This window comes from Molothrus aeneus, chromosome 16, assembly GCF_037042795.1.
Source record: "Molothrus aeneus isolate 106 chromosome 16, BPBGC_Maene_1.0, whole genome shotgun sequence".
Classification (NCBI taxonomy): Eukaryota; Metazoa; Chordata; class Aves; order Passeriformes; family Icteridae; genus Molothrus; species Molothrus aeneus.
The window spans coordinates 13,741,944-13,755,225 of record NC_089661.1 but is presented as its reverse complement, the minus strand read 5'-3'; the positions used below and the strand labels follow the sequence as shown (position 1 = coordinate 13,755,225).

Here is a 13,282-nt window from a genome sequence, read left to right as displayed (position 1 = left end):
CCGGAGTAAAATCAAATTGAAAATCACAAGATAAAGGTAAAGCTATTTTAGGTTGGTCCCTGTCAGAATCAACTTCCATGACAGCACATCCACAGAAAATCTGCTCTGTGTACAGACATCTCCAGCAATTTTAAATGCTCCATGACAGCATGTACACTAAGCTCTTTCTGGTTTTTCGGTTTTATTTTACTTACCAAGAAAGGAGATCTACCACTGAGAGAAAGGCACAAAACTGGGTTTGTTTTGGAAGACATCTTAAAACTAGGAGCCCATGTCCACCCACAGTCCTTACAATACTGATGTGGAATTATGACAGATAATAAAGCTCTTGGACCATTTATTAAGGAAAAGCCTGTGCTTGTCTCACACAGCAGGAACCAGACCTACAGAAAAGACACACTACAAACAAAGCAAGGCTCCTGAGTGGGAAAGGGAGAGAAGTGCAGCTTGTACAGGGAAGACACAAACTGTAGCAACACATTCACTTCTCTTTATCCTCCTTCCTGGCCCTTACTGGGTTGGCATGTAAGAGATGACAGAAAAGATGTTTCTGCTGGTGAACAAGCACTAAATTGAGATCTTTAAAATATTCATACAGACCTACATAATCCAGTACCTTAAACCACAAGGATGTATACTACTGCTTTATTCTAACTCCCATTATCACCTGAAGAGCTCATGACATATTTTCCAGTTACAACTTGCACCTTTAATTAAAGCACACATTCATCTTTAAGACTAAGGATTCCCAGATCAGTCTCAGAAGAACAGGCAGCACTGTAATTATTTCCAATACCAGCTTTGCCTAAACAAGGGTGACTTCACAATAGGACTTAAAAGCCATTAGTTTCCCTTTCAGCAGCTGGGTATTTTTGACAGCCAGGTCTCAATCTTTACTGCTTTGTTCTGCTACATTTTGAGGGGAAACAAGACTTGCATTCCCTTTATATTTGCAAATAGAACACAATTCCTTTTGGGGTAAGAAACAGCACCTGTAGCAAGGTGATGCTTTGTGGCAAACAGCACTCACCTCCTGAAAGAGCGTAGACATTTCACAGACCAGACATGAGCTGGGGCTTTGCATTTCACATTTGTGCCTGTCGGAGAGGAAGAAATCTCGCAGCAGTGGAGTGTGGGTAAGTGCCTGGACAATACAGTTCATAAAACATGTGTTCCCAAGATTGATTAGCCCTCGTAGACCTATAAAGACAGAAAGGGGGAGGGGATGCATAAGCATTAGCAAGTTGAAAAAACAGTAGATTTGCATTTTTATATAGTTTTCACAATATTGCCATGGATTTACTGTATTACATGCACAGCTCCAAATACAGTTTTATACTGGTTCAGGGAGGCTATTGGTAATTTTGTACTCAAGTCACAAGAAGCTGCAGAAGCTTTTTGAACTACACTAGGATTTTTTAAATTCTAAGAAATAAGGAAACCTAGAAGTTCAGCAACACCAATACCATTATTTTGCAATGGCTGTTGTGCCCCATGTCACCAAAACATGTCCCTCCCCAAGACTGATACCGAAGTGCAATGACAACAACTGCTAAGTCAGTACAGTAAGAAACCAATACATTTAAAGACATCAGTGAGTAAGTTTTCAGATTGCTTAAAAAGCTTTCCCCCATGCAGGTCATGAAGCCAGAACAAGGTTCTTGTACTGTTATAATCATCATCTTTCTAATACAGGCAGCAAAGGAAGCAGCCCTAACAAACCAAGTCAGGCTGTGATATCCAATGCAGACTTCTGAGATTTTAAACCCAAGATCTGAACAGAACAACTTTCAAAAAAGAAACTCTGAACAACACTAATTCCACACTCTTTTTAGGTAAATTAAACATTAATCTACAGCATACATCAAAAAATTCAACTTGGCATAAGAGGATTCATCACACCTTAAGTCAAACCTTCAGTAATGCCCAGAGACGATTCCTTGTGCTTGAAAACCAAGATGCTTAAAGGAAAGCTCTTTTGTTGCACAACAGAAGAGAGGTTAGGAGTGGGGAAAGCTTTTCAGTCATTTTGCAAGGTCTAAGTGAGAAGAAAAACATGCTCAAATCCTTGAGTATTCTTCCAAAATATTAACATAATACCACCATACAGGAGCACTAAACAAGAAGAGCATCAGGTGGCCAAGAATGCTTATTTTTAATCAACAACTTACTTTGAAATGAGATAAAATGCACCGATAGATACAACTCTGGTATTGATTTAAAATCAACACAGTCCTCTTCTGCAATAAAAATAGGATTACTACAGAAACATTGAAAGAAATCACAACAGGATTACTAGTCACAGAACGAGGAATTTCCTTGTTATTCCATGGGATGAAAAAACCCCTCAGCTGGCAGTGCTGTGGTAATTAGAAGTGGTGCAGTTCCCGTGCAGTACAGCAGATAGTGCTCCAAGGGCTCTTTAGCATCCTGCAGCAGGAGGGGGTGTGGTCCAGTTGCTATGTTACCACTGAGAACAGGCACCACAGCAGCTTGGACTGCACCCGGAGCTGAAGGCAGGAACACAGAGCACTCCTGGATCCTTTTTCCTGTACCTAAAGCAGCACCGACCTGCTTCCAACGGCTTCCTGTTCCTTCTGTGTACTCACAGGAAAAAGTTTCTCATTATATTACAGTGACTTCTACTGGGCAGAAGCTTGTTGCAATTATTTGTTTGATTCTCATGCTGGGAGGCAATAAGTGTGTGCACAACATTAGCAGAGTGTTAAATAGTTAATTTGTTGGAGCAGCTTGAAATACTGTGTGATGCTTCAGCTTGGTCCACAATCCTATTTCAATTCCCAGTCTGTGTCTCTGCAAACAATGTCACAACAGGAGGGGGGTCGTGCTGTGCAAGTGGAGAAACATTTTGGTACCTCTTGCCTACCTCTCCCCTCGTTTTCTGCCATTTAAAATTGACTGGATTTATTCAAATCAAGGCTGTGCTCACAGGAGGTTGGAAGGCTCCCTGACATGCATTTTGAGAAGCAGAAGATTCTATTCTCTCCCTATTTCTGCCTCTGGTTAGCACCAGATTTCAAAGCCAGCCTGTTCAGCACAGAAAACTAGAGGAAAACCAGTAGGAAATCTAGAGATTCCCCCTAGCACTTTTTGGTGTCTAATAGAGCAGTCACAAAAGCAAACACATAAAGGCAGCTTTTTGGAATCATTTATTAAGCATCATTTATTACATGCCTGTGGCTGGACCGTCTTTCCCTGTGACCACAAGAATCAAATCTTCCTTAAAGTTGCCACCAGGAGACAGTTTCAGGCATCAAACTCAGAATGTTCTTGGCTTACTCTGCTTGCTTGGTCTTTGCTGTCAGTTTTTCATGGATCTAAATGGAGCAATTCATGTGCTGGGACTTCAATTGAATGAACCAAGACAAAGCAACCTGCAAAACAGACAAGACTGAAATGTGAATACTCCAAACCCCAATAAAAATCAGAAAATGGTGATTTGTAGCAAAACATGAGAACTTACTCAGTTGAAAAGAGAAAAAGGAAAGCAGCACACATCAGTCTTATCCTTGTGGGAGCAATGACTGCTGTACAGTCTCTTAAACTGGTGTTTGAAATGAAACAGGTATGAGGAACTACAGCTCAGGTACTGCATAAGTAATTGCAGCACACTGGAAAACATCAGAATTTGATGTAGGTAAACTTAAGAGCTGACAGAACTCAGAACAACACATCCTCTTGTGCTTAACTTTTATGGGGAATAATGAGTTTTGTTGGAAAGAAAAACAGCTAAAAATTAAAGCCTGTACAGCACTCTGGTCAATAACATACTGAGAATGTAAAAGCTTTGTGCCTGCCACACCTATTCCCTCCCCTTTAATAAAGCCTGGCAAAGCCTGGCTGGAACAGTCAAGCATTGCAACATGTGGGTCATAAATTAACAGAAAAATAATGTGCCAAAACCTCACATGCAGCAGTCCATTCATGCTAGAGCACCAACAGTGGTCTCCACCAGGCTCTAATCAGAACACAGTGTCACAGCATAATAACAAAGCTCTGGGACTTTGCAAACTTCTGCTGTGCTTCACAGCATTGTCTTTATTTTTGTTTCTTATGAATTGTTCTGAAATGAGCAAGGGCAACCTGTGAGATAGTTAATATTTTCTACACATGCATGTGTGTTATTGTGGTAAACGTATTTCACAGGAAAGAAGTTTTAGCTCTGAACCATGCTGATACAATTGTAAATATTGGAATCAATTAATGTTGCTGAGAAGACAAAATTGTCATGTATGGTATAATCATAAAAGAAGGGAATATCCTTTAATCATCATGCATGGAATACAGACACTCCTCTCATTCTGACAAAAGCTGGGCAGGCAGGGCATAAGCAAAGGCAAGAAATCTACTTTTGCAATGCCTTGAGCACAGGGAAACCCATCTGGGAAATTCTGTACATTTGGTCTCAAGACTGGGTTCTGGCTGGGTTCTTACCTTTGTCAGCTTCAATTCTTCCATCTTCTTCCAGGAGTGGGTTCTGTTCTTCCACTGCTCAAAGCAATAGATCTGCAACACTGGGCAACAATGGTTGCTGGGATGCAGGGAGATCCAGAGCACTGGTCCTGCCAGTACACCCACGCAGGGGAGATGAAAAATCCAAGACAAGATAAGGAAATTCCACTTCTCCATGAAATGCAACTCTACAGCTATTAGAGGTGGGGAAGCAGGGAAATGAGAGGACCACACATGAATATCAAATACAGAAAACCCAATCTTGCCCTCACTGAGGAGGTTCTGTTTGCCTCTAAACCCAGGCTTGGGCTGGGACTGGAAAGAGCAAACAAACCAGTCTGAACGGATGTTCCCATGCAGAAACCTGGGATTTAGTGGAATGAAGGTTCTGGAAGGAAGAGCAGCAGTCAGTGGACAATGCACCTTGGTGAGACAACCAGGAGATGATTCAGATGCACCCAAGCACAGCCAGCCTGAGATCCTCTCTACAGGAAGCCCAGGTTGGCAACACCTTAGAGCAATCCTTGTCCCCTACCCCCAGCTCTCCATCTGGTGTTGATGCTTCCCTGCAGCTCCATCAGACAGTGTCACAAGTCAGTGCAAGCTGAGGAAGAGCTCACTGAAATATTTAAAGGCAGTTCAACATCACATTTGGAAACAAACAGTGCAGCACAGCAGTGAAGATTTCTAGAATAATTTTGGGTATTCATCCCATGTCCATCCAACAAGAGCTGGCAACAACATTTAAGAACATCTTTCTGAAAGTATTTCAGAAGAGGATGACCCTACTTCCCAGCACCTACAACTACAACCAAATTCTCTCAGCTCTCAGGTTTTGGCTGTAGAACATATCACACATGACCTGAATGGAGCTGCCACAAACAGTGGCCCAGTCAGACCCAGAGCTGCTGTTCCACCTGCATGCCTGGAGCAGCAGTTTTGCTAATGGGGTTAGTGACAGCAATTATTTTCCGAAGCTAACCCCTTCTGAAATGTTAATACAAAAATACTCATTTCAGAAAGCAGCAGTATACAGATATGTGAAATTACAAGTCTACACAGGAAAACTCATCACATTCTGTGACACCAATGATCACGTGAGTACCAAAAAAGCCCCAGCCATGCAGTTTGGTCAATTTATTCCCCAACACTTCAGCTAAGCATCCTTCCTCAGGGACTGAAACCCACAGTAAAAAGGAACACTGAGGCAAATGAATGATAACTTTTTCTTTGGATGTTCTTACAGAACATTTTTTACAAACTTACCAATAACACATTTGGGTATTGTTTTGACAACTGTTTAAGAAAAAGCTACAGAAACTTTTGCCACAGCCAAACTGAATGAAGAAATTTCAACCACATGATCTTAAAAACTAACTGAACAATTCAACTACTTCCAGCAACACAGAACATGCAATCTACCCAGAAAGAAAAATATCATCTTGGTAGGGAGAAGAGGAAGCAGAAAATATTGGTTCATCAGTAGATCTTTTTTTCAATAGAGTAGTTTTGACAGCAATACCAAGCAAGGGATTACATGACAGATTAAAGAAGTGGAGATCAACACTCAGGACAATAATCTTCCCTTGCTGGGTTACTGCTGAACCAGGTGAAAACATGCTCATGGCTCCCTCTTTTTTATTTTTCTGACTTGACTCCTTTTCTCCAGCTATTCAGGGCTGCCAGGTCAGTCACTGCTCAGTTTGAATCACTGTAAATCCCTCTGGAAACAAATCACCTTCCCTGAGCTGTTCCACCACCACCACCCATCCACCTCACCCCCTGAGCTATTCAATCACCAACAGACATAACCTGGAGTGTTTCACTCACTCTGCTGCTCTACCCAACTTTTAAGCTAAGCCTTTTAAATCACAAGTCAGAATAGAGTTCTAGAGCAATACATCTTAATTTAGAAAACAAAATCTGCAATACATTTTTTCAATTTTTTTCTACATATGTTATATTCTATACATGAATATTTCACTGTATCACTCCATTATCTAAAAATATTTCTTGAATATCATAGATATGTGTGTGCATATCAAGATTCAAAAGTCATGTTGAATGCTGCAGTTTTGGAAGGCTGAGAGGATGACAGAGGACGTTGTATTTAGATAATATTGTTATAAAAATTTGGATTTCTTTTTCCTGTTTTAACTATAAGTATTTTCATTTGTCATCGACGGGAATGAAATAAAAACCAGCCCCTTCATCTGAAAGTCCTGATAATACAGAAGACACTGAGTCCAGAAGCAGTCAGCATAAGACTATGAAAGATAACTCGTGTAAACAGAGAGAAAATAAATTATAGGACTATTTTAGATACACTTCATTGTGCACTGCATCAAAACCTACAAGTTTAGCCACCCCTACACAGCAGAAATGCAAATAAATCAGAAAAGGCTTTCTGAAATGAAAAAAGTCATCATAGGAAAAAGAAGTGTTTGAATTTTAAATGAAACCCCATCTTTAACTTTCCCATTTCCAGCTAAAAGTTTCTGGATCACTGCATTTTTTCTATTGCTATTGAAGTAACAGATTGCTCAATAGCAAAAAATTTGCTTATGTGTACAAAAGGAAACGGTCCATGAGTTTAGTTTGTATCTGGTTGAGAACCCTGGAGTCCAACTACAGGAGCTGCTACACTGGAGGGAAGGAGAAATGCCATGAGTGGCACATGTATTGCAAAACCATTAACTGTAGAGAGAAAACAATATAGTCATTATTCCTCCTTGGATGTATCAGCAGCACCAGAAGACAAGGACTGTTTATAAGGCTGAATCATCAAACCCCAAAGTTCTCAGCCTTGGTGTGTCACTGCTGTACAGAGCTGGAGGAATTCATCCTCCTTACTGACCTGTTTCACTGTTAACACAGCTCTACCCCGAGGCAAACCCGGCTCAGGCAGTCCTGTTAAAGGTGTGATCCAGACACAATTCACACCCCACCTGAGCAGCTGACAACCAGAACCAAAAGGGGAATGTGTCCCAGCACTGAATGCAGGCTGGCACCTCAACCAGGTGCTTGGCATGTACTCACTTTTCCTAAGGTACTCGTTCCTGGCCAAGGGTGGTTTTGTTTTTCTAAAAGAGAGTTAATTTCCCACCTTCCAGATTTTAAGTGGTTCAAAATAAACAAAACAACACAGCGATCATATTTCCCAGTCTGCAAGAAAAATCTTACCTTATGTGTTTTGATTTAAATCCAACGCTTAAAAGCATGTTCAAATACTTTATTCAGGCTCACAGGGCAACTTCAAGTCTTTTTTTGGATAATTTCTGGCATATTTGTGTGCAACTGGGCAGTTCTGGAGTGACCTCAGCATTCCTAGGAGACTTCCAGATTTATTCTTTATGTTGTGTTAGAATTGCCATTCAAAAGTGAATGTTTTTATTCTTTTTCCTCCATTAAAATATCCATAAACCCATGAAAAGTTACCAAATGGCAACAACCCACCTGCATTACATTGCCAGGAGAGATGCACAGTGAGATTTGCAGCAGTTCAGCAGCAGAGATTAATGCATTTTCTAGCACATCCATGAAGAGGACCTGGCTCATCCACACCACATGGAAACAACAGCACTTACTGAGACACCAAATATGTTTTTCCAGCATTTAGTTTGCCCCCACCCCTCTTAGTTGACAGGGAATTGTTTGCATTCACTATTCTTATTCAATAGCTTCAGTGACATCACATAATACACACTTAGAGAAGGGACAAACCACATCAGGACAGTGCAAATGTAATTGGAAGACAAAACAATAACTCAAGAGCAACTTGTTAAAGGGCAGAAACTATCTGAAATCAATTAAATTCAATAAAAACAATTGCAAAGTAGGAAACAAGGAAAAATTAAGCAGACAAACACAAAATAAGGAGCGATGGCTACAGTAACTCAGCCTCAACAACTTAATCTTGAGCTGTTCTTCTACAAACAGCATTTTGGAACTTAACAGGAATAGAAGGCCTGGAAGTCATTCTGCTCTGGTGACAGGTAAACCTCAGCTGCATGGTGTCTGGAATTGAGCACCCATTTAAAAAAGAAATTATGCAAAGTCAAGAACATGAGTAAAAATTTGTATGGAATTAATATTTGAGACTGGAGAAACAACTGAAAAATCCACTGGCTGAGTTAATTAATTAAAACCAGATAGTGTTGGTGGAGGAACAGCCAGGCTGACAATTTTCAAGTATGTTACAGGCCACTACAATGAGACTGTAATTAACTCTTGTGACCTACCAAAGCTATAATAAAAAAAGACTGAGCTCACAAGAAGTAAAATTTAATTAGATATTAAAAATAATTGTCTCAGTTAGAAAACACTGCAATGAGGGAGTTTGGGACTCTGAGTGGTTGGAGTGGTTCCAAAGGCAGCTCTGTCAGCCCAGTGCACCTAACTCAGGAGAGGTGTTTGATATCCTTCCCTGTGTCTCACCCTGAGACTGCTCAGACTGGTATTACAGTTGGTACAAAGCACACAGCCCAGCTTGGCAGGAAGGTGAGGGCATTTCCACAGACAGCTCAGCCCACCTGATGCCAACTGCAAAAGTGGTGTCACAGAAAGGGTGAACTGAACTCATCTCCTGCACACAGCAATGAGTGTGTGAGCAGCTTCACCCAGCTCACAGCAGGCCAGGACACACAGACAGTGCCAGAACACGAGAGGGATGCAGGAGCTGTCAGAGCCTCCCAAAACCAGCCACCCCTCATCCCCTCTCCTGTGACCAACTCCCAATGCAGGCAGGTGGCTAAAAGCCACAGGCTGAGCAGTGAGCAGGAATGAGATCCTCATTCCTGGATCCCTACTCAGCCTCATGGCTCTGGAAACCAAAATTACCTGCCCTGCTGCCACTCAGGCAAGGCTGGAGAACAGGTAACAACTGCTGCTGGAATGAGGGCTGCTAACTCTCCTCAATGTTATTTTTAGACTGCATAGGTATTCTGTGCATGGGCTTCTGCATTTGTGGCTCAATGCATCACTCTCTCCATTTAGTAATGCACAAGAAGAGTCACAGGATAATGCAAAGAGATCCAGGGGGTCTGGTATTCATTACCTTTGTGTCTCACATGCGTGTGTCACATGTCACTACTGTGTGTCAAGGAAAATTTAAGTTTGCACCTAACAAGACAGTTTAAAATCAATTCTGGAGGAGCTCAATGGAGTTCCTGTATTGTGCTGCACCTTCACTTAAAATCAACTCCATAATATTGACACAACACTGGACCCAGGGTTCAGCATAGGAGATATGTGTTTGTAACTTATTTAAACAAAGAATTTCTAGCAACGACACAGAAATAACCAGCAACAAAAGGAGATGAGATTCAAGAAAGGTTGTCCTTTGCCAGATTTAGGAGCAAAATGACATCTCTAAGCAATGACTACCAAAGATGGCTTTACTACAGATCCTTCCCCAGAGCAACAGCTTGGCCTTTCCACACATCCTACTCGGACACATATTGTTGGAAGAACCTAAGGGCAAGTGACATCGCTGGAGCAAACACATCAAACAAGTTACCAAGAGCATGAGCCAACACCAAGTGTATCATTTTATATTATTACTGCTCAGATGAAACCTCCGAGCCAGAAATGACTCCTGAGTGTGCACAGTGTGCCAGACACACAAAGTACTCTCTATACTTCCAACATGTACATCTTTGAGCCAATTCCCAAACTGATGATGCCAAAACAGGAGCCTTTCCACTGCCCAGAGGAGTTCCCATTCCCTGCCTTAGGGCACACTCCCTGAGATTTCATTTCCTGGGGTTGCTCTGTGAGCTCAGCAGTGTGCAAGCACCGTGTTCCTGATTCTCTGAGGGCTACTGCTCAGCTAGGATTGGTTTTATTCCTGTTTCTCGAGGCTAAGAGCACTTCACACAAAGCAAGTGATCTCCTTGGATGGTGTGGGCTGTGAGGTTACAGCCTGTCACTACTTTGCAGTGGCTGCATGCCCAGACTAAGACCAAGCACACAGACAGGAAGGACAGGAGCACTTGATGTCCTTTAAGTTCTCCTCCTTCTGATCTGGTGGCAATTGGCTCCTGTGTGCACACCCTCAGCTTGGTAAAATGAGTCAGCAATCCTAAAATATCTGGCAATACAAACAAACAAACAAACAAACAAACAAACCCCTTAAGGTTAATTTTTCATATGGCCTGTGTAAATAGAGAAACTGTTTCAAGCAAGACAAGGGATTGCAAGTATCTCTTCCCTCTGAATTTGAATTAAGAAACACGTTTCCAAAACAAAATAAAGTGAGGGGTTTTGACCAAGCCACTGAAAAATGCATTGAATCTTGCACTAAAATCACAGGAAACAGCTGCAGAAGTTCTTGAGATATCACCTGATCTGTGCCTATACCTCAATGCAGAATTAACAGTACCTGTGTTATTCCTGACAAATGTTTCTCTGAATTGTTCTTAGATCTCCCCAATGATGAGATTCTGCAATAGTCTCTGATGCCTCTTGTATTCTGAAGTGCTCCAGGGTCTCATCTTTGTAAACAAACTAAGAACTGCAGCAACATTAACATGGAAGATACACATACAAGACCTAGAGATAAGCTCCCCTAGTGCTAGAGCTTCTGAATTAGAATGAATGTAATGCTGCAAACAGCAACAGCTTTACAAAAGCTCCAAAAATGAGGGAGGAGACAACTCGTCCAAGATACTGGGTTATCACTGGTTTTTCTATCTATATGGATTTACTGTCTCCCACAACAAGCTTAAATTTAAAATAAATGTGGGGGAAAGGAAAAGGGGAGTTAAAGGAAAGGATCTCTGCATTGCATGAGAGTAGTTTGGAACCTTTTGGTAAGTCATTTCACAAGATGAGGACCCAGGAGCACTCTACAAAAAAAGGCCCTTTTTTTCCTTTCAAGGTCATGGAAAATGCCAGTTTTTAGATCTGTAATTTTGTATTTCAGCATTTTTATTGACCATCTGCATTGTGAAATTGTTTTTCTCTCTCAGGTGTCAGGAAGAAACCAATGCAGCATGTTCTCAAACCCAGAAACCTACACAGCATGTAATCATCCACAGCAACAATCTCACTGTTTGATTCTCTCAGCTGAAATGGAGGAAGCTGAAAAAGACATTAAATTCTGCAGTAGAACTTGAACCAAACTTCTCTGAATTCCTGTCCTGGCATATCAAGACCCACTGAACAAATTCTGCCTGTTGTGCTTCAACCTGATCCAATCTCTGTCAGGATCTCTGAGCACTGAGCAAGCACTGGAGAACGTACACACAGGAGAAGGAAACATGTCACTGGAAATAACCACATAATCAAATCTGTTACTAAATATCAAAGGATTGTATGATCTCTGTAAAATATGAAGATCAACTGGCTGGAGGAGAAAGACAGAATCATAGAATCCTGGAATGGTTTGGGCTGGAAGAGAGTTTAGAGATCTCAAAATTCCAACCCCCTGCCATTCATTCCACTGGAGATGTGGAAGCATGTCACAACAAAAGCTTCAGAAACAAAAAGGCACTTATTCCTGAAAAGCAGAAAGACAACATGAAATGTCACATTTAAGCATATGCATTGAACAAAATGCCTTCATTTACTGCTGAAGCCAGAGACCTCTCAACTGTGGTGCTTGTTGTATACTCAGATATACAAAGCTGAACAAATTAAAAGTTAAATAAAGCTATGGAGAAGCTCTCAAAGCAACCAGGAGCTGCCCTGTCTCACAGACCTTATAAAGTTCAAGACATTGAAGTCCTAAGAACCAGAGCAGGAAAATAATGATTATTCTCATAGTTGCTGGAAGGTCAGGAAGAATAGACAGAAGATATCCAGCATCAAAAAAGTAACAGTAGCAGGCAAAGAACAGGAAATATGTTTGTGAAAATGCCTGAATGATGGATCCAGAGCTTTATGACATGGCCTTTAACAGCCAGTTAAGCTGTAGACCCTTCAAGGTGTTTTCCTCTGGCAAAAGAAAAGCTTTTACACAAAACAAAACACTTCAAAAGGTGGCACAGAATAAAATATTCTCTTTGCCCTCCCCCAAAGCAGCCAAAGTTAAAAGCTCAGCGAGCTCTTCTGTGCTCTGCACAGAGCACAAGGCTTGCAGAGAGAGCCTTGTGCAGATGGCACCCATAGAGAACAAGAGGTACTCCCACCAAACTGACAAAATAAAATTCACACCCGCAGCCGTCCTTTCCCCCCAATATCACACCATATGCTGCCTACAAGTTTTTACCCTTCCTCCAAACAGATTTCACAAATTAATAACTTAAGGAGCAGGCTAAGTGCCAATGAAATTAAATGCATCCAAATACATTAATATGCACAAATTATTGTTGATGAACTGGCACAGAGCTCGTCCAACAATCCACAACACACAAACCATGCCACATGCTGTTTATGCATATTCCTGCTTGCACTATATACTGTATCTACCTTCTGGCCACATAAAGCCAACTCTGGAAGCAGACAGGAAAGAGCAGAATGGAAGGTCAGAGTAAATATAATCCAAAAGCAATCCACAAAAGAACAAAACTGAGATGGGGATGATTGGCCTTGTTGAAAACGCCATGCTTGCTGTGCTGACACCGAGTTAATCAGGTGAAAATACAGTGGTAAATCAAGGTTTATTTCAAATTGTTGGCTAGAGAGATCTATGGATGCCATCCCTGAAGTGTCCAAGGTCAGGCTGGACAGGGCTTGGAGCAGCCTGGGATAGTGGAAGGTGTCCCTCCCCATGGCAGGGGGTAGAACTGGATGAACTTTAGGGTCCCTTCCAACCCAACCCATTCTGTGATTCTATGATTTTTTAAACATAAGAAAATGAAGATTC

The 13,282-nt window shown here is 41.4% G+C and overlaps 1 protein-coding gene across 2 annotated transcripts in view; it reads right to left on the bottom strand.

Annotated features, from left to right (window-relative positions):
* The window catches only part of USP22 (ubiquitin specific peptidase 22), an 88,607-nt gene that overhangs the window by 23,014 nt on the left and 52,311 nt on the right, over positions 1-13,282 (bottom strand). For both annotated transcript variants that reach the window (XM_066560722.1, XM_066560721.1), the window contains one exon: positions 1,031-1,200. In XM_066560722.1, the coding sequence (XP_066416819.1) occupies positions 1,031-1,200 (170 nt within the window). The remainder of the gene's footprint in view (positions 1-1,030; positions 1,201-13,282) is intronic.